The following is a 21,448-nucleotide window of genomic DNA, read 5'->3' on the forward strand; positions in this document are numbered from 1 at the left end:
GGTATATTGTGTCGTTTATTATGACTGACAAAAAGTAATTTCCACAAAGTGAGAAAGCTCTTCTGTAATTGATATTTGCACTATTTTGAAAGGTATCACTTCTCTTGTCAATAGCATATCAAAAATTTGAAGTATGTCCAGAACAACTATTTCCTTTCAAAACTTCAGCCACCCCAAGCATACTCCAAAGAGAAACCATGGTGTTGGCGGTTGTCTCACAGAACTCAGCAATCATTCACTATGTGCCCAGGAATTCAGTGTCAGAAGGGCACACAAAATTACCTGCTTGATCTCTCACACATTACATTTTGCAGCATACTCTGCCAAAGCCTTTCAAGGGACATACTGGTAAAGCGAAAATCACTGAACTATCAGCATTTGAGGTCCCTGAATTAGCAAGGACTAGAGAAGGCATAGCCAGATTATTTCTATCACATGAACCTTGCTAGAAATACCTGAAAACCAAAAGAGAAAAAGGGAAATTTTTCTCCCACTCTCAAAGCTGATGGTCAGTGTGACTTACAAGAAGGACACTAGACAAGCACAGCAGCAGAGGGATTCTCTGTACTACCTGGAGTGCTGTTCCAGCCCATTCAGGGGTCTTTTTCCTAGATCTCATGCTTCAGAGAAATACAAAAACAGAACTTCTGAAACAGATACAGCAGGGACTTATTCTTGGCTTCAGAAAGTGACTTAAAGGGGATGTAATTATAAACCTTCTCTTAATGCAGAGCTGTAAATGAGATGATTACGCTGAGAACCACGTTGACAACCTTCCTTCCCAAAGGCTCTTGAAAAACACAACAAAGATGATAAATCAGACAGAACTACCACCACAAGTACCTCCATATCAGCAGAGGAATAAGAGTCATGTTCCCCTGGTGTCAGATTTCCCACTACCACATACAGAGACTTGGTATTAACTTCTCAGGAGCCTCCTTCAGAGTGATTTTGATAAACATGACCACAAGTAACATGATGTATTCTAGTGAAACCACAAGGGGCCAATTACCTTCAATGACACCTAAGGCTTACTTAAGACACATCAGACACCATTCTGGCTAAGGGCTTTTTTGGACTATTCTAGTTAAGAAAGAGATTCCACAAGATGCTGACTCTCTCTCAACTCAAAAGAGTGAAGTCAGAAAAGACACACACATATATATCAATGAGAGCTGAGTGAAGGCCTTTCCTATTGCACAAATTTCAAACTTATGAAATTCTTTTTCTTCTTTATTATCTAGAAGTTAAAAATGAAAAAAATCTGCAGGAATTCTGTCAATCTGGCAGTCTAATTTCTACTAATTAAAAAAAGTTACAATTAGCTTTAACTCATCATCCAAGCCATTTTATTGAAACACTCAGCAATTCAAAAAACCAATCCAATCAGAAAAAATTATCAGTATTAAAAATTCCCACAAAATTGAAGGCTCCAACTGGAATATTTCAGAACAACTCAATTCACTGGAAAAGCTCCTCACCAGTTGTCCACAGAGTTTCAGAACACTCACCAACTTCTAGAAGTCAAACTTAAAATTGCAAGGTACAAATCAGGAAACTGCTAGACAGAAAAGCACCAGTGTTCTGCTCCTTCAAATATGAATTGTAACGCAGCAACCTAACCGGTTTCATGACAATCCACAGCTATTCTGATCTACATAGCTGAAAAATCCAAGGAATCAATGAAATGTACAGTGGAGACACATTTAATGAGGAATGGATCTGTCATGCATGACACTTTGTAACTTCATTGAGCAATATAAAGAAATTCATTAATGAATCAGCACTATAGTGGTTCCAGTCTGCTGGAACCATATTTCCGCAGGGGTAATTAAGCTTCTGTGAAGGTCAACAACAAATGGCAACTGTCTTTTGTGAATGCCTTTTTGGAGTGGGCACATGATGTTCTGCCAGACAGATTCACACGCGGGCACTCCACTGGACCAGCATGCATACTATACAAGGAGATTTCTTTCAAAGGCCAAGGATTTTTTCACGAAACACCTCTCTGTGATTTTACAGGACACAAGTGAGAAAATGCACTTAAAATTCCAGGACATGATTTAGCAAGACGTTTTCTTGGCAACTTACCCTTTTGTAAAGCACGTGGATCTCCGGCAGGTGGGTTTAACAATGTCTAACAAGAAAGCATAGCGCAGTAAGGACTTTGGTGATAAGAAATACGGACTCATGTCTTTGTTTTCCTCTTCCAAGAAGTCTTTTAGCATTTGAATAGAGGAATCATTATCCTGATTATGTTTCCTTTCCATTTCTTCTACTGTTTCAAGCTTAAATAGAAAGGCCCCTTTTGGTAAACTCTTCTTGCTGCTGCAGTCTGGACTAATGCTTGGATCCAGATCCTTCTCCTCAGAGGACAAAGAAGAACTGGTTTCACCCACTTTGTTGGCGACTTTTTCCTTGAGTAGATCTTCTGGATCCTGATCTGGGAATCTTGTCAATATCTAAGTGGAAATTGTGACAAAAATAAAATTAAAGAATTGTATTTTATAAAAAACTTGACAGCCAATCATATAGTGAGTAAGAATTCCTTCAGAGGTGCTCAGAATAAAGGAAGTAACCTTCCGAAGTTATTTTCATGAAGATTTCAAAAGCATTAGCATTGAGATTAGTTGACCTATTGGCAAAGATGCCAGAACACCTCAAATAACTGCCTTTGCAAAAAGACCTTTCCAAGTGTGAAAACAATGTAGCAGTGTGACATATTTTCTAGCCCACTATCAGGCTAGAAAACACATCTCCCAACGCATTAAAGCCATCTAATGCACAGACATGCACATAAGTCCTTACAAAGCTCAGTATATCCAGGCTGAAAGAAGGAGACAGAATTTAACTTTTCTGTTGGAATCACTTCTTCTCCATTCATCAACACACACAACTAAACTGAAAATTTAACCCTCAATCTTCATGAAATGAAGCAAATTCAAGTAATATAAACAGACTCACTTGACCAGGAGCTTGAAAGGAAAATGGTTCTTGGTGAAGTTTCGCAATTAGAAAATACCGCAGCCTAGAATTGGGAATGCCAAGCTGTAATCAAAATTCAGGAGCCTTTAGTCCATGTGATAGTAGAGAAAAAGTGGCCTATAGCATCATACAAGTTATCTGCCATTATATGCAGTAACAGGACTATGACATACTAACATATTTTGTGCCTTCAGAGATATCAGTATTCACAGAATCAGATATTCATATAATGGTTTGTGTTGGAAGGGACCTTGCAGGCCACCTAGTTCCAAGCCTCCTGCCATGGGCAGGGACACCTTCCACTAGACCAGGTTGCTCAGAGCCCCATCCAACCTGGTCTTGAACACTTCCAGGGATAGGGTATCCACAACTCCTCTGAGCAACCTGTTCCAGTGCATAACCATCCTCATCACAAAGAACTAACTTCTTCCTGATTCTAATTTAAAATTACTCTTTAAGTTTAAATCCATTCTCCCTTGTCCTATCACTACAGACTCTTGTAAAAAGTCCCTCTCTGTATTTCTTGTAATCTCTCATCAGGTACTGGAAGGCTGCAATTAGGTCACCCTGAAGCCTCCTTTTTCCAGGGTATTCTCTAGGTATTAGTTGGTAATACCTACACACTTGTAACTTCCATACCTAGGTACTTCCAAAGAACCAAGCAAGCAATTATTCTTTGTATCTCATAGTTTTGACTTCTCTGTAAACGAATATGAATGTAAACAAAATTTTATGTGATGCAAAAAGAAAAAATTACATGCCTCATGATTTCTTGGGACAGGTACTATCTGTTTTCTGTTAAAAGCAAAAAAGTCTCTCTTTGCCTCTTTAAACAAGGAATTATAAGACACCTAACAATTAAATAAATATATCACAATTGGTTTTCAAGCTACACTCTATTAGCTTCTCTCAAATAGTTATACTTCACTGATTCGTTAGTCTTGCACAATCTGAAATCTCTCTCAAACTTTTTTTCAGTTGCCAGGGTAACATGGAAACAAAGCACCTCCTCCCACAAGAAACAGTCACATTTTCTGTGCTGGGAAATCCAGAGGCACAACGCTCCTGAAGCAATGAGGCTCCTACAGGGAAAACCACCTTCGTGGTTACAGTGTAAATTCATGCCTCCTTAAAAATATGAAATGGCAGCAAAGCAACAGGGATCTGAACACAAACAGCAATACAGTTATGCTCTATGAGAAAGAATGAAGTACACGGTATGAGAAATCAGAAGTCATGTCAGTTGGTTTTCTCACTCAAGTGTATCCACCATTGGGCATGACTCTCTTTTCTAATACAAAAGAGAATTTTCAAACATTAGTGGACTCAGTGCACTTTGAACTAATAAATAATATTAGAGCAATTTTAGTACTCACACATGTTGGAGACAAGAGAAATTCCTGATATTTAAATCCACATGTTGCTAGTGTTTGCAAAAGTTCATTTCTGAAAGGAATCAAAAAGCAATTACTCCCTTCACATAGTCTTTGCCCCTTTTTTAATCCTAAATAAAAACAGATTAATTCAACAACGTATTTACCAAAGCATTCATTGCAATAACTGGACAGCAAATTATTGATGTGTCATCCATTACTGAATTTGAGATACAACTTACGAAGTTCAGTGTTAGAGACTATTACACATTCAAAGGCACCTCGCTCTTACTACAGTGCAAATGCCTCTTCAAAAAACATCCCAGCTCTAGGAGAGTAATTGTAGTGTGTCAACACGGAAAGTTAATCAGAGGGCAAGATACTCTCTTTATTGGGAATCATAAAACAGGAGATTAAAACCACTACGAATAGCTCAGTACTTCTGCTCACATACACAGCACCAGCTAAGCCTAACAAAAAGGCTAAATCGAGGGATGACAAATACCAGTGGCTTTGATTATAAAAGTCAGATAGGGCTGTGGTTTACAAACAATGGAAAAAGACTGTAAGGGAAATAATCTTAGAAAGACTTTTCTTCTGTATTCCATGCAGACTGCACTAGGCTGGAACTATACAAAAGGCAGGAGCTGTGACCTGTACCCAGTATTCTATGTGAGATTGCATCCCCGGTGTTGTAAGAGAAAACAAGTCTCCTAGCCTGGGGTGTTTTCTGAAGGACAGCTTGTCCCAAGCACTGGCCATCAAGGCACAGCCTAGGGAATCCCAGGGTCTACAAGAGGGGACCATGAACGCTGAACCAGTGAGAGAGCTGAGCATGTCTCCCAGCTGCCTGCCACATTCATTACGAGCATGGTACGCAGGGTGGCTGTTGGTGCTTTAAGGAGTGCATGGAAAGATCCCACTCTATTCCAGCAAGAACTGAGAAGATTGCAACTCACTCACTCCTGCTTTGGTCACAAGAGAGGAGTGTGCTCCTGCTGTCATTAGGTAACTGTAGGGACACCTCTCCTCTTCCACATTTCAGACCAAGACTAAATATGACCTTCTTACTGTATCTCTGAACCATTTGATGGTAGCCCTGAGTCAGGGATAATCTACTCTCAACAAAGGTACTCAAGAAAGCCCCTGTACGTTCTGTGACCATAACACAAGATACCATGGGATCCTGTCATGAATAAGCCCCTGAAACCTCTGAGTGTTACATCTATTGTTATTTTTCTTTGAAAACTAATTCTGACCTTTTCCAAAGAAAACATGATCATCAAATCAAATCAAATACTCATCAAATAAAATTGAAATAAAATACTGTTGTATTTTATCTGCTTAGACACATAACCAGTTATCTAACAAGTCCTTTTCACAACCTAAGATTTTAGTTCCTGTCCCATCTCAAGCTATTTTGTTAACTCTGATTCTAGGAAATAAAAATCCCTTCTAAAGAATAAATCTCTTCTCCTCCTAAAGAATATATCCTTATTGCAAACTAAACCCTGCCTATATCAATTAGAGTTTACCTTGCAGAAGAGGATTCAAATCCTTTAACGTTTTCTAAAAGTAGGTATTTTGGAAGCTTCTGAAGTCTACAAGGAAAAAAAAAAGCAAATCAGAGTAACAAGATGTAAAGTACATTATATTCATCCACAGATCTGTTTAGCTAGCAGAAAGATCAAAGTATTTCCACATCATGCTAGCTGTTAAAGTTTAGTATCCTCAAAAAACCCAACTGGATTAAAAATGTGGACTGCTGGTTAAAAACCACAAAGCCCATTTATGTTTGGATGAACAGTTGTACCCTCTTGTACTCCATGCATGTACTTTTGAAAATGTTTATCACTGTTCATTTCCTAAAGCACAATAATATTATTCAACCAATTCAGTGTATAATAGGAAATATAATTGTTGGGGGAACACCAATTGCTACTTCACCATAAAACTGTTGTTTTCAAGTCCTTGTACCTGAAATCAATGTCAAAAGGTCACATAAACCTTACTGATAACATATCGGAACGAGTATTCATTTAACTGATTTCAGAAACACAACATATTTAGAGTTCAAACTGAAGATATTCTCAATTTTCTAAACCTGACTTTTTTTATTTTGATGGGAGGAAGGGAAGGAGGTGTCTCAGCTTTAGCAAGATCAGTGCAAAGGCCTGGAAACAGGTGCATTCCAAAACCAGCATATTAAATCTCTGGAGAAATGAATATGCCCCAACTGTGCTAGGGGCTGTTTCAACAGTTTAGAAGCATAGACAATTCAGATTCAAGTCTCTGGGAACGTTCTGTAGCACTGTAATAATAATACCAATGTAGACACAGAATGTCTGTCACACACACTGGGATCTCAGAAAAACATACAGAAGTAGGATATTAATGCCCCCAGACAGCAGCTTCATGCTTATTGAAGTTAGTGACTTTGGACTTCCACTGGAACAAATCACAGCAGAATTTGTTTCAGCACATTTTTAATTACCACCAATTAAAGACATCACATAATTAAAAGAAACAATGCATCTCACAAGAAACAAGAAAACGTACAAGAAACTACATCAAATCTAATATATCCTAAAAATAATAGTGAAAAAATAATACTAAGGTGAAAAAAGCAGCATCAGCCGAATTCCTTGCAGAGGAATGGAGAATATATCTGCTAGTATGTCTACCCACACTCATCATCATTAACTACTGTGAAACTTCTTTTTCAGCAATGAATCCAGAGCACAGCCTGAAATGCAAGCACTCATGGAGGATCGACAGATCACAAGGCAAGTAATCACTGTACAAAGAGGAAGTGTTAAGTATTTAGCAGATATTAACATTAAAAATGTTTCTGTAAGAGCAGCACTTTGATGTTTTAGCATTGGATTTCATCAGATTGTGGCTAGGACACGATAAACAGATAGTATCTCGACCATTTGGATTGGACTTTGTTTGCTGGCTAGGTGCTCCAAGGATTTTCAAGGTCTTTCCAGGTCTTCAAATTGTCCTTTCCATTATCTCTAATATTTGTCATTCCAGGCTACCTCTGAGCCTCATTTCAGCAATATTTCATTACAAAAGGCTGAACAAAAGCTAAGTATATCCAAGGGATGAGAAATTATTTTACACTTTTCACAAACTGCATGCATACCATATCAATTTGGAATGTAATGGGATAATTCCTGTATTAAGAATTTCCCTTTTTGGGGCTGAAGTACTCCATACTCAATGTCCCACAAATGTATCATATTCAAAAAACACATAAGCGCTATCTTAGTAAAACACAAATCCACTGGAATTGAGAAATTCTACAGAAGCCATCATGTTGAACCTTCTAGTGGCTACTTAGAGTAGGTGCTGCTTCAAGAACCCTCCCCAAGGAGATAAGGGACATTAGCAGTGTCTCCTGGGGTGTTGAGATAAAAGTGAGACAGCCAAGCCCAGGTCCTTTGCATCGTCATGATAAAAACACAGGTCCTGGAGTGTCTAAAGCTTTGGTTTTGAGAAGGAAAAGCTTCTGCTGTTTATCCAGGTAAGCCCACAGCAACTGGGAAGCAGCATTTCCATATAAATGCACTATAATGTCCAAAAGCAGCCAGCCTCCTAACCAAGTCTCAGTTTAATGGAAAGGAATCCCTAGGTCAGGATGCCGTTAAGGATATAGAAGGTACTGTTATTCTGAAAAATTATTAACTTACTCAGTATCTGCCAGGTTTTATTTATCATTTTAACAGATCAGTTAAAAACCTGTGTTACATTTCTTGTTCCACAAAAGACATCCTTTGCAACTTCTGAACAACTCGTGTTCCCTCCCTAACTTTGTGTCTCTGGCAGAAGCAGGGGAGTAGTAATAACCATTATTTTTACCTAGGAATTGTCTAACTTAGTGGGCAACAGAATCTGTGTTTTATTCTGTGTTCTGTACCACAGATTTTTAAAGTATGGCCCTGCCAAGCCACACAGCCCTTCTGAGTCATTGTTCTCTCTCTGCCCATGACAAGGGCAAAGACACAGTTCTTAATGTTGTTGGCTGCATGAAGTTTCTAGAACAAGGATGAAGACCCTTTTCTCCCAGTGCTAAAAGCAGTTTAAAAGAATTGCTTTTTGGTACTGGCTTCCTTCTGTGTTGAAAGCATTCATTAAAAAAAAAAAAAAAAAAAAAAAAAAAAAAAAAAAAAAAAAAAAAAAAGAGACACCAAACATTCATCTGTTCTTCTCCAATCCTGACAGCAAGATGAACTAATGAAGGAATATATAGGGAACAGCTGTCCTAGTCTCCAGGTGAAGCAAGATTTCAAAATAATGATGCCTGTTTCATTAGGAACTGGGATCTGACCAGGCAAAAAATGACAGATGAATACAAAGACAAGGACACAGTTCAGACAATGCAGTGCTATTCGAATTCTTTAGTATTACTACTCCAAACAAGAGATTGTACTAGAAACCAAAAATACACAATCTGCCCCAAAATATCTAGAAGCAGCACCAAAAAGAACAGACACTTTAAGAAAGAATGGAAGAGGCAGGAAGATGCATTGCATTGTACAGTCAATAACATATTTAAATCAACTTTCAAATGGTACCTCTTTGAAAGATGACTATATGTTAAATCTAAGCGTTTGTTCCCCAATATTTTAAAAACTTTTCATGTTTCCATGAGACCAATAGACAAACTATTACATTACCTACTCCTGCTTCTATGTAAAATAAATGCAAATTTGATGTTGAACTGAAAAGAACTCTTTCTTTTCATTTATCATCTAGGCACAGTTTAAATAGACATGCAACGAAAAGGAAACTGGACAATGAAAGCACATACAGCAATGAGGTGATTACAGCACTAGTAAAATACAAGTATTTGTAAGTTACATATGATCATGTGAAAACAAACATGGAATACAACATAAGACTAGCAGCATCCCTCTAAAACATTACAGATGTCTTGTCCCACTGAAATAGAGAAGATCTAGTTACAACAAAGCCTAGTTACAAAAGAGGTTTTACAATGGAGGTAGAGTTGATTTATACCTTGGGAGTATATCGAGGATATAGAGAAAGCTCTTTGTCCGTGGATCAGACACATCACCTTGCAGGCCAATTCTAAGAAAGAATAAAGAAACAATGGTGTATTACTCAGAGCAGACTGATATTTGAGTTACATTTTTCTACAAAATGCTGACACTTAGAGTTTCGAAAGGAGATTCTGCAAAAGCAACATGAACAGACAGGAGGACCTGCTTACAAAGGCAGTGTCCTGAGAGATGCTCTAAGGAATCAAAGTCCGCCCCTGGAATCCATCAGCTCACAGCAAAGTTAAAATTGAAGCGTTCAGTAATGAAATCCACTCCCCAGACTCCAAAGCCTTTAGCATTCTGGTCTTGTCCAGCAAAGCCTTTGAACATACTTGGCTCTGAATGAACAAAAATCCCCCACTGGGTTTCTGGGAATACCCTGCTATTTTGCACTGAATATATTAAATTATTTCTATGAATTAAAGCCTCATTGTTCACCATTTAGCAGGATTGAGCCCCATGTGAATAACTTCAGAACCAATTTTGTAACACTAAACTGGACAGATTATGTAGGTTACAAAAATGATAATGATTCCAGGCCTGTGTTTTCCTAGCTTATGCTTGTATTAGCTCATAAAAAAAGAATAAAAGCTTGGTAGAAGAGTTTTAGCATGTATGTAAATTAATCAGTCATATGCAGATTTTTCTTTTCATCATATTAGAAAGAAAAAATCTGAAATGTTTCCTATATACATCATAGGTTTGCACTAATAGATCAGCACCACTTTACAGGGATTTCTTTTCAATCTTAGGACATTCAATGAAATATACTTTCTTACACAATCAGTATTATCACCATCAACAGACCTTTTTTCCTGAAGCTACTACTTTGCATGAATGCAGTTACTAGAATCTTTCCCCACTGGTCACTGCTGTCAAATGATCTGAATTACAAATTAATCTGACAAATAACATCTCAGTAAACTCAGTCCTTAATCAGCAAGATATTCCTCTTAATCATTCACAAAATAATTTCAAAGCCATTATCCTTCCACTCTTGCCTAAAATAGAAATATTCTTTGGAATAAACTGTGTGCATGTGCAATTTTCAAAGTAAAAATAAAACCAGATTACACTCTTGAGTCTCAGGTGGAATTGAGAAATTCCAGTCCTCCTTCTGGAGTTGCCCCAGGAAAATATTAGATTGATATCTAAAAGGCAAGGCAGCACTCATAAACACTAAATTTCACTATTAGAGGAATAGTACAGTGCACAAAATTGGTGCTGTAAGAAGCTTACTTAAACTGAATTAATATATACATATGCAAGAAATGTGATCAACCATTAAGGTGCAAATTGCTGCATTTCTTTTGCTTCAGTAAACATCATGATGAACAGAGCTACATACAACACATCTCTCAGGAAGAGAAAGATACACAGATCACCAACACACCGTGTCACTCTTGATAACATTTCTCCTTTGACCGTACATAGTGCAGTAACTGCACTTTTTTCCCAAGTGTGCTGTATCTACCTTGTAAATGGCTGACAGGGAGGACTCATCAAAATCATATCAAAAGATAATTTGTCAAATTCTTTCAGTGTTATGCCCTGAAAACAGAAAAAAAAATAAAAATAAAAGAATGTTGAGTGTTGTGAACTGCATGAAATTCTCAAATCATCTTTCAGATCAAACTACCCCACTTACTTCCACTGTATGCTTCATTTAATAAAAAACTACCCAACCTCTCACTTGACCTAGTAATTTCAAAATCTTTTCTACCTTGGCAAACCATAAAAGGTAAATATGCATTCACTGCTCTGAATATAAAAGAAAACACTGGTAAGGTTAGCATTTATACATAATCTTGAGGTTTGTATCTGCTCATTCTTTGAGGTGTGTAGTGGTTCTTTCAGTAGATACTGACCTGCTACTTCTCCAGAAAATAAAGTATCATTATTCAGATATGAAGTCTTTGTACATCAAAACCAGTGTTCACATACTCAAAATATGTGTAAAAACATCTGAGAAGAAAAGTAGCTCAAGTGTAAGTATGGTAATTTTTACAGATCCAGCCTATGGATTTTAGCTCTTAGGAGCCTACTGGCAAGGCACCCTATAAAGTTTATTTCATAGTTTTTCCCCTATAAAAATTAGTCAAAGATACCACATGGCTGAAGTTCTCCTCTACAAAGATTATTCTGCTCAGAAAAAAAAAGAATTACGGAATTAATTGCAGAGGTAGAAATTCCTCTAAACTACGTTTCCACCAGAAGGTCAACACATTAAGGGGCCAGGAGGAAAGAAGGACAATGATCAAGTTAACTATGACTTGGACAAAGAAATCACTCCTTACATATTCTGAGGGATATCTATACAGCAAACGTAACATAACTACTCTCAAAAAACTAGACAAAAGCGGCTATTTTTTTCCATTATATTTGAAGAAGGTGTTACCAACTCTAATAATCTGCTGTTGTTTACTATAAAATGACACAGGCAAGGATTCTTCTTCTTCCATTACAAAACCATAAACTACCATTTAGCCAGTTATTATTGAGAGCTGAAAAAGCATTTAACCTTTAGCCATCTATTTAACTCTTACTTAAGGTGGTGTCTTAAAACAGACACAGTATCTTTTACTGCCATGTTGTAAAACTGTGAAAGATTAAGAAGTATACAGTAATTTCTAACTCAATCCAAGCAAAACCCCATGCCTACCTTGCCTCTCATTTATTAAAACAAAATCCAATTTAACTTAGTTATTTTTCAAATAATTTGGCAAGTGACAGAATTCCAGATAATTAATAGATAAAACATTTTATCTATTGAGCCCATTAAAATAGATTAAAGAGTGTTTAATCCAATTAATTTTGTTGTGTTTCTCTGAGCCCAAGTGTAACTACAAAACAAAGGCATACCCCAAGAAACTTAATTAAATTTTTTCAAAGTACATGAAAATATTTTTTTTAACCTAAAAATATGATTTTTTTACATTCCTTTACTGGTGGTAAGCATTTCTTTTGACATTTATATAACCTTTCCTAATGCAGCAGGAAAGACTAAGAAAAAGCCTGCAGTAAGAATATCCCTCTTACTTCAACAAGCAACAACAGCACAAGCAACCAAAGTTATTGTAAAACTGCTTTATTCATAATAACACAAATCTTTTTGTTTCTCTTGTTACTAATAAAGACAGTGAAAACAATTTACATCTTACAAATGGCAGACTACAGTAAAAACCACATTGATTACTCACCTCAATAGTCTTTGCCCATAATGGTGTGCTCGGAAAGTTGTGCTTATAAACATCGTTGGCAAGAGTGTTCACATCAACAGCAGCTACAACTTCTGCATATGTGCAGCTTTCTAAAATTAAAAAAATAATAATTTGAGAACTCTAGTATCTCTCTACTACTCTTACAAAAATGCATTTGCTCAGCTGTGTTACGGCATTGCTCAAAAACAAAAGACGAATTACACAATCAAATTCTGCTGTGTTGTCTTTGAAATTTTGTATAAAAAACATACAGTTTTTCTAATCATATGGGCAATACTTCCCTTCTTTAGATATCCAAAAATGGAAACTAACTGTGCACCTTATTAGTAGATTAAAAAAATTCCAAACAGGGTGCACCTCTACAACATTTCCACCTCTGTGCAGATCTCTGTGGCCAGCAAGTTCCCTGGCTACAGGAATCCCAAGTCAACCTGCCAAGCCCCACTGCCACTACCTTATCCTCTGAAAACCGGCAAGAAATAAGTGTGTTATTTTAGAGGTGTACTACTTCTCATTATGAAAAAATAGCACCAGTATGTTTGACATATGTCTACTCTTCCAATGAAACTTTTAAGTTGCCTGAAGAACATTTGTGCTTACATTTCGGTAAAGCCTTAGGCCTCAAACTCAGCTGCTGCCTCCTTTGAGTTAAAGGTCGCAAAATACCAAACTTGGCAGCTTCGCCTCTCTTGGACAGAGGTGTTATTGAAGAGAGGACAGTGTAACAAACCCACAGCTAAAACCCTGAAATAAAAATACACTAAAAAGAATGTAAATAAACAACAGTTAATTCATAGAGTAAGAGAGCAATAGATTCTACAGAAGCTAAAGAGATAAAAAGAGCAGTGTTTACTCCATTGCTCATCATGTCACACTATTTGTTATTACTAAACAGAGTACCTTCACTGAGGCTTTTTATCCAAGAAGATGGGCTGTGGTTACTGTCACAGCTGCAGGCAGAGAAGTGACGTTACCTCCTGGTACCCAAGATCAGTCTAAACCACCAGGATATTTATATTATGGTCGGCATTACAAAGCCTCAGATGAAACACAGGCAATTCTAAAAAAACTTTTGTAAACCAAAAGAAACAAGGCAAATAGCCACATGCCTTTGAATAATCTCACAATATACTCAAGTAACACATTAACAAATGACCTTAGGAGAGACTGTATGAATTACTGCTAGTCAGCTAATTATTTACAGTTTGAGAGGATGAAAGCACAGCTGGGATGATCCCAGTGGATTTAATTTTGAATAATGCAGTCACCATCCATCTACTATCTTTCAGGTTTTCAAGGCTATCTTAGTCAAAACTAAGATGAAAGAGAAATCCAGGTATTGAAAAGATTGTAGCAGACATTTTAACAGGGACCAAGCTGGTTCTTCCAGGCTTACTTGGTGATATTGAGGGCAAAAAGATAAGGATTTTCACAAGATAAATACTCACAGACCATGAAGGGTCAACATACAAAACATTATTTGCCATGACTGTCTTGACCTTTTGACCACAAGCTGTAACTGAGAACTAAATACAGGTGCCTCCAAAAGGACAATAGAATGACTACACCTGAGATTACAGAACAGGTATGTTAACACTGACACCTAGCGTGAAAAGAAGCTGGATCAATGTCCCAATTTACAAACGAATTCAAGAACCAACTCTTTCATCTTCCTAAAGCAAAGCTGCAGCATCTAAGTAACAGGAACGAACTTCCAATACTGTTAAAGAGACCGCTTCTCCCACTTACTCCTTCAGTTCTTAAAACACATTCTTGTCCTTACAAGCTTACCCTTACCATATTTTCCAGGTACTCCAAAAGAAAAACAAAATTTTAAAATTCAAGACCTTCAAATTATTATCTAAATTAGCATATAGTTTTAAAACGGCAACTGGGAAGGCAAGCTTTCTGCTTTGTCTCACAACTCAAGATTTAGACACTCGTTTTTTTACTGCCATCCATCCAATATCTTCCTGTGTACATACAAGAAGAGCAAGCTACTGAGGAATTCACAGGCCCAAAAGCTTGGAGATACTCGAAGAGAGCACACAGCTAATAGTATCCTATGGAAGCTCCAAGCAATACAATGTTCAGTCTAAACCAGAGATGCAAACCACCATAGAAAATGGACAGGAACTTTTCCTGAAGTATTTCCCCTGAGACCCTCCCTTCCTAATTCAAAGACCTGATAACTTTTTCAAAGCTTCTCCTCCTTTTCACTTAAATGTTGCAGCTCACTCGGCAATTCCTGTTACAGAACAGACTCCCTCCAAAAGCTGATTAAGCATATTTGTGAGGAAATGCCCTGGAAACGCATGAAGGAGCTCGAGCAGACAAGCAGCTCTCACACATCCAACCTAACAAAGAAAAGCTTGTGTAAATTTCAAACAATGAGAAAATGCAACATTTTTAAAGAACTTCTCCTGAAAGTTAAATAACTTTATGTCAAACTGTGATATTCTGCTTTTCCACAGCAATTACATTTACTACTTGAAAATTACTATAAAGAATGCATCATAAAAAAGCCTGAAAGCAGAACCTAAGAAAAACAGAATCAAGACTGTATTTAACTATCCCTACTGACAAAAGGCACAAAACCAACTCAGGAATTGCTGACTTGGTGGGATGTTAAATCAATTCCCCAAAATACATAGCAGAACTTCAATACAGAAATAGACTCAGCTCTGGAGACTTCTTTATCCCCCTCAAACAAGTACATCCAATTTTCAAAACACAGATATTTAACAGAATTACGGTAATGTAGAAAACAGTATCATTTTATTCAGACTAAAGAAAAAAATAATACACACTTCTAAAGTGAAACTAAAAGGCTGCTGGAATACATGATTTGCAAGATTCCTCAACACCAGTTTTTGAACAGAGATTTTTCATTTCTGAGCAAGATGACATAGTTCAAATGGAAGCCACAGACATGATGGGGAAGTTACTGAGGGAGATGTTAGGACTTATTTTTAGGCAGGCAGATTGTGATATTCTCTCTTGGCTGAACGCAGGGGCAATCAAGTTTGTATCATCCTACTAGTAATGTACTCATTTCACACTTAAAGCTTAAAACCTCTTGGACCCAGACAGCAGAAACTTTTTGACTGTTACTTAAACTGCCTAAAGAGGCAGCAATCACACTTTGGGTCCCAGTTCTTTGCTTTATTCAATACACATTGCTTGCAAGTCATTTCAGCTATGGAGTTGTCATTCTTGAGGGAAAGGGACACTACTCTGAGGACTGGAAGGTGATGCATTTGAAACAAAGAAAGACAGGGTGTGTGTATTAGCTTCTGATTTGAAAAAGTAAACCCAAAGAGTGTCACCTTCAAATACCAGAAATTAAATTGCTGAGATAACAATATCTGTCCTTTTCCTCTTTGGAATTGATTCCTTTGTCATGTGTTTCTGCAGACTTTAAAATTAACATAGATCTGTTTATATTCACTACTGTACTTTTGCAATAGTCATCAGTGTCAACAGAACACACGAAATACACTGGGTTATAGCAAGGGCAGTTTGGTGGATTTCAGCATATTGCAAAATAGGAGCCAGAACAATTATCTATTCTAACAGGTATATGGAAACAGATGGAAAAGAGAAGATTAGTCACAAGTTTGGTCAGTCCTGTTTCCTTTTAAAACAGAGAGCAAGGATTTAATTTCGGAGTTGTCAGCTCTTGGCTGAAATGATTAGACTGAACTGTCCATAGCTACAGTCAACACGACTATCAGTAAACTTGATACTTGCTTCCTGCAGGATACTTGGCAACTTCTTTCACTGCTTTATTTGTACAGGATTTGATCATGTTAAGCCATATAAACTTCCTAAACCTACACTACAGCACAACTGGCACCACCCCGTGCCTCAAAGTGCTGTATTTTGGAAAACCATTGAGTTTAGGTGTAAAAACTTGCTCAAGCCAGCAATATTTTTGTTTTGCGTGGTACTGAATCCTAAAGCTCCTTGCCAGTTTTGTCTCCTTTGCCTCTCCTGGTGGGATAGCTTTGCTTAGTGTAAATACACACACCAGTTTACTGTGCTGTGCAATTCACAGAGACAATAAAGTAAAATGAACAAACATGCGTGACAGAGCACAAGAGACAAGTTTTTACTCTGTAAAATTGAAGTACAACAATTGCAGAGGAAAAATACCACCAACTTCATCACTGCAAAATTACAATGTTTTTTTAAAATCAAAAGTCCTTTGGTGTTTTATGCAAGAAGACTTTTTTCAGGGACCTGGCAGATTACAAATGCTTGTGGCAAAGACATGGAACCCACTTTTCATGGGAAAAGTGCCTGAATTAATAGGCCAGTTTAGGTTTGTTTTGGCTGGGAAGGAGCAAGAGTGGGCTGTTTGTTTGATGGAATGTTACTAAGGAAATTAATTTGCCGTCATAGATTTTCTAAAAATAAAACACTATTTTTCACTGCAGAAACTCTGCACTTTATAAAGAACAAATTCATTCACTCACACATAAAAGAATTATCACACATTTAGACATGTATAACTTATCCTTTATAAATCCCAAAAGGCTTCAGGTACAGGGTGGGAAGAAGAAAGAAATGCATCCATTAGCTGCGTCAGTCTTTCAAGAGTGTGAATATGAACAGACTCACTGGTTTCTGACCTTAACTGAGCTCAACTTTCTAAATTGTATCTTTTTGCAGGTCTTTAGTGTTAAAATATTATTATAAAGCATTCCAAACCTAAAACCAGAAATTCTGCATGTGCTGACAGAGATAGACAATCCCCAAGGTTTTTCTTTTTCAGCTTTAGACTGAAGCCTAAATTCAGGCACAACCTTCTCTTCACTGTCAAAAAGGTGATTCAACTATGAAGCTATGTACTCATAACTTCTTCTCTTTCAGAGAAACACAAGAGACTATAAACTTCCATCAATATGTGGAAATTCAATTCTTTTTTAGTGTAATCTCAAAACCAATTGCACACTTTTTGGTGCCAAACGCATTCTATGGTAACGTCAGCTGCCAAAACAACAAACATCCTCATCCTGCAAGCTATCCTAAAACTACATTTTTTGAAAGATCACAGCAAAGAAGGGCAACAAGGTAGAAGAGTCAGAGCTCCTGACAAATACCTATTTGCCAATTGAAACACTGGCAATTTCACAGAAAAAGTAGGAAGTTGGACCAGCTGAACTAACCATAACTAACCCCATTACATGGCCAGGAATTAGCCTGCCAGAACTGCAGAACCCCTTTTGTAGAACAAGGCTTTCCTGGGATGCTACCACTGAAATACTAAATGCTCCCTCTGTTTCCTACATATTCCTATTATTTTTCTTGGCTTATAGATTCACTAGAAACCATACCCAGATAATATATTATTAGACATAATCTTCATCTAGCATGCATCTGGCTTATGGAACTGTTGGCACAATGGAGGCCTTTCTTACAAACTTCATATTTGTATGGAAAAAAAACCCCACAACTCTTCTAATATTTCCATACATGATGTAAAAGGAAGATGCTGAACAATCTGCCACTTGCTAAATGGAAGATTGGATCAGAGACCTTTTCAAACAGCATGGTTTCATGTACACGTACAGGCCAAAAACGTATAAGAAGCACATTATTAAAGTACTTACAGAGGAACATTCACTTCTTTTCTGTTTTATTTGCATGCAAAAGCAAACACTTCAATGCCCCTTGACTTTACTTTGTTCTTTCATAAACCGTGTAAGAAAACTGAATCCAGATGTCTAAAAGACTTTAAAAACCAGTAGAAATTATCAAATGCCCAAGTATATCTCTGCTCCCAAATGAAATCCAATTCATCAAAAAATGGTTTTATGTAATAACCTGTTCATAAATACTTAATTTAGTGCAAATTTTGGGGGACACTTTTTAATCAAATTGCCTACTACTTTTAACAAGACTCTAACAAGATTTTCATCTAGAAGTGTATGGTTTGGACCTCTCCTGAGACAACACAATTCCTATGGGCTGAGTTTTCATATGCTTCCCAGAAACATAAGCACCCAGACTGAAAAACATTGTACCGACTGTAATGCAAATAGCTTTGTGTCCATTCACTTGGCAAATTTCAACTGGTACTTGACCATTTTGAGCGAGTTAAGGTCACTTACACAAATAATAAATTAAATGTCCTTACTTACAATCCCTTCATCTGTTAGCTGATACCACTGCAGAAAAATCTCAGTCTCATTGTTCACACCTACTGCAATTTCTTCAGTCAAATGTAAACCCATAAGAACAGAAATTACATGAAAGACTGACAGTGAATCAGTTGTGTTCAGCAAGTTCAGAAACAGTCAATGTGGAAGTAAATTTACCCTTTCAGGAAGTAATACAAGGGGTTTAGTTAAATCCTTCAGTTTTCAAACTACACCATTAGGTGACATGATTTCAAGACTTCATATGAGTAGTAACTATCCACTGGGGCATCACTAATTCTGTGTATCTTTTGTATAAAAGTTTACAATATTCTGATAATCCAATGAGGTGCTCCCAACATTCCCACCCTTTTAAATACATACTGAGTTGCAAGTGATGTTGTTGCAGGTGGAAATTCACAGGACATCACACCTGGCATTGTAATTTATTAAAAAAATTGAGCACACTACTGAACTGCCCCAAGACATCTATTGTTATGGCAAGAATACAGCTTGGTAATTCAATAAAGAGTGAAGGAACCGTGGTATAGACTAACTTTCAGGAACCAGTCCACTTTCCATGGAAATAGAGAAACTGTCTACAATACAACAAACATGGATAGCTTGCCATCACTTCAGAAAATTGATTACTAGGAAAGCAGCACGTTACCATTAGTGTGTGCACTGTATACAAGGCCTAACACACTCGTTTCATTCTACAAAACCTCCAAAATCTGTAGTTCCAGACAAAGCTATATTTTCCCCTTAATATTCTAAGAATGTCTCTGGAAATAAGGAAAATCCATCCTCAAAACAGGTGGTTAGGAACAATGTAGGAACCTATTTTGTTGTGTATTTTTATACATAATAAATAAAATGTATTTATATATTTATATTTATAAATAAAGTAGATGTGCACATTCATCAAAAATAGGATAGTAGGAAAAATGCCACACTGACAATCTTGAGTGTGTTTTAAGTAAATAAATGATGCTAAATGGATTTGACTCCATAAGCATACTCTCAATACTCCATAGCTCCCTGGAAAAATAGAACGATAAGACAAGTTTCTACCTGATGGTTTTATTATAATGCTCTCTGCTAATGCTCCTTGACTGAAAGATTTGAAGGGTTGTAGTTACAGTTAAAATTATTATGGTGATTCTCATAAATTATACTAATGTGTGTTGAAACCTGGACTTCGAAGTAATAAGGTCCAGGGCACTTTACAAAGGAAATCAATAGCCCTAACTCAATTTTTAATTTGGGGAAGCCAGTTCACAGAGAGTCTGCTGAAGGTCACTCAGGCCACGCTTTAACAATTCAGCAAACTGAGCTCCAGGGTTCCTTGCACCAGATCAAAAACTCACCTGGAACTCTCTATACCAGCTCAAATTCCATATTCAATTTTCATGTTTGTAAAAAGTTACACCAGCCTCAGATGTTCAGGCTTGCTCATACTGGAACACGGCTCAGCTGTTCACCTAACCACGGCCTCTGAAAACCAAGTCCAGGTGCCTACCAGTGGGAAACCCTGGCTCCTGTGGTTATCATCCTGGGTATCCCACCGACCCCCATCATCCCATCTCCAGCCGGGGGGCGTCTGTATTACACGGAGCACACAGTAACAAACACAAAATCACGGCCTTTCCAGCAGCAGCTCCCCGAGCCAAACAAGGTGCAGGGATCCCTAATTTCTGTCCCAACGTGCTTCTGGATACCTGGCGCCGACACGCCGGGCTGGGGAAGGGGCTATGGGAGAAGAGGGGCCCCCTGTGACCGCCCCATGGAGAAGAGACGCACCCTCCATTGCCCCCCTCCCTCAAGGACGGGAGTCCCCTCGAGAGGATGGAGCCACCGAGGGCGGGGTGTCCCGGGCGGGGCAGGCAGCACGGAGCCCCGCGGGACGCGCCGGTACCTCTGAGGGCCTGGTGCATGCCCCCGATGCCGCTGTACAGCTCCAGCACCCGCAGCGCCGCCATGCCCGGCCGGCCGCGCCCGCCGGCCCGCCCGGCGCCTCCCCGAGCGCCGCCCGCCCGTTCCGCCGCTCTTTCGTTCCCCCCGCCCGCCCCGGCCTGCGCAGCCCCGGAGCGGCGGCGGCCTGGCCTCGGCGGTCGCTCGGGGACCCACGGGCGGGCTCGGCCCCGCAGGACGAGGCCACCCCCGGCTCAGCCGGCCCTGCCGCCCCCTGAGGTGTCCGCGGGGCGGCTGCAGCGCGGGACCCCACCGGCGGGAAAGGGACCCGCTGCGCGCCATCACTCCCTTGGGGGTCAGGCGACAGTAAAGCGGGCGGCGCAGGGAGAGGAGGGGTGGCAGAGGGGCTTGTCCCCACGAGGGGTGTGCGCTGCCCCGCCCGGCGGGCAGCCGGTGCCAGCGGCCTCGGCGCTGCCGTGCGCCCGGGCGTTCCGTGAGTTGGGCCGAGGGTGATGTTTTCGAGAAGTCCTTTCAAAGCCCGCACAGGAAAGAATGAAATAACTGATGAAACTGCTCTAATTTGCCCCAACGCTTCTTGCTGAATTGCGAAGTAAGAGACTGCTCAATGATATTGTTTCCCCTGTAAAGTGTCCTTTCCGTTGTTAATGTTTTAAATACATATTATATCTATATATATATCTATACGTGTGTGTGTATGCCAACCAGAGCAAATACGT

The 21,448-nt window shown here is 38.6% G+C and overlaps 1 protein-coding gene across 5 annotated transcripts in view; it reads right to left on the minus strand.

The window, feature by feature from the left end:
• The window catches only part of TRDMT1 (tRNA aspartic acid methyltransferase 1), a 28,638-nt gene extending 7,843 nt beyond the window's left edge, over nucleotides 1-20,795 (minus strand). For 2 of the 5 annotated variants that reach the window (XM_066198469.1, XM_066198454.1), the window contains exons 1-8: nucleotides 20,716-20,795; nucleotides 12,631-12,740; nucleotides 10,905-10,981; nucleotides 9,387-9,458; nucleotides 5,894-5,959; nucleotides 4,362-4,431; nucleotides 2,965-3,048; nucleotides 2,092-2,462 (exon numbers count right to left, since the gene is read on the minus strand). In XM_066198469.1, the coding sequence (XP_066054566.1) occupies nucleotides 2,092-2,462; nucleotides 2,965-3,048; nucleotides 4,362-4,431; nucleotides 5,894-5,959; nucleotides 9,387-9,458; nucleotides 10,905-10,981; nucleotides 12,631-12,740; nucleotides 20,716-20,779 (914 nt within the window). In that variant the 5' untranslated portion in view covers nucleotides 20,780-20,795. Of the gene's footprint in view, nucleotides 1-2,091; nucleotides 2,463-2,964; nucleotides 3,049-4,361; nucleotides 4,432-5,893; nucleotides 5,960-9,386; nucleotides 9,459-10,904; nucleotides 10,982-12,630; nucleotides 12,741-18,796; nucleotides 18,888-20,600; nucleotides 20,682-20,715 lie in introns of those variants that run through there. The other 3 variants (XM_066198462.1, XM_066198444.1, XM_066198477.1) reach the window with 3 other exon arrangements.
• Nucleotides 20,796-21,448: the final 653 nt, after the last annotated feature.

This window comes from Chamaea fasciata, unplaced genomic scaffold (genome assembly GCF_029207755.1).
Source record: "Chamaea fasciata isolate MVZ Bird 193981 ecotype frontalis unplaced genomic scaffold, bChaFas1.0.hap1 SCAF_1, whole genome shotgun sequence".
NCBI classification, from domain to species: domain Eukaryota; kingdom Metazoa; phylum Chordata; class Aves; order Passeriformes; family Sylviidae; genus Chamaea; species Chamaea fasciata.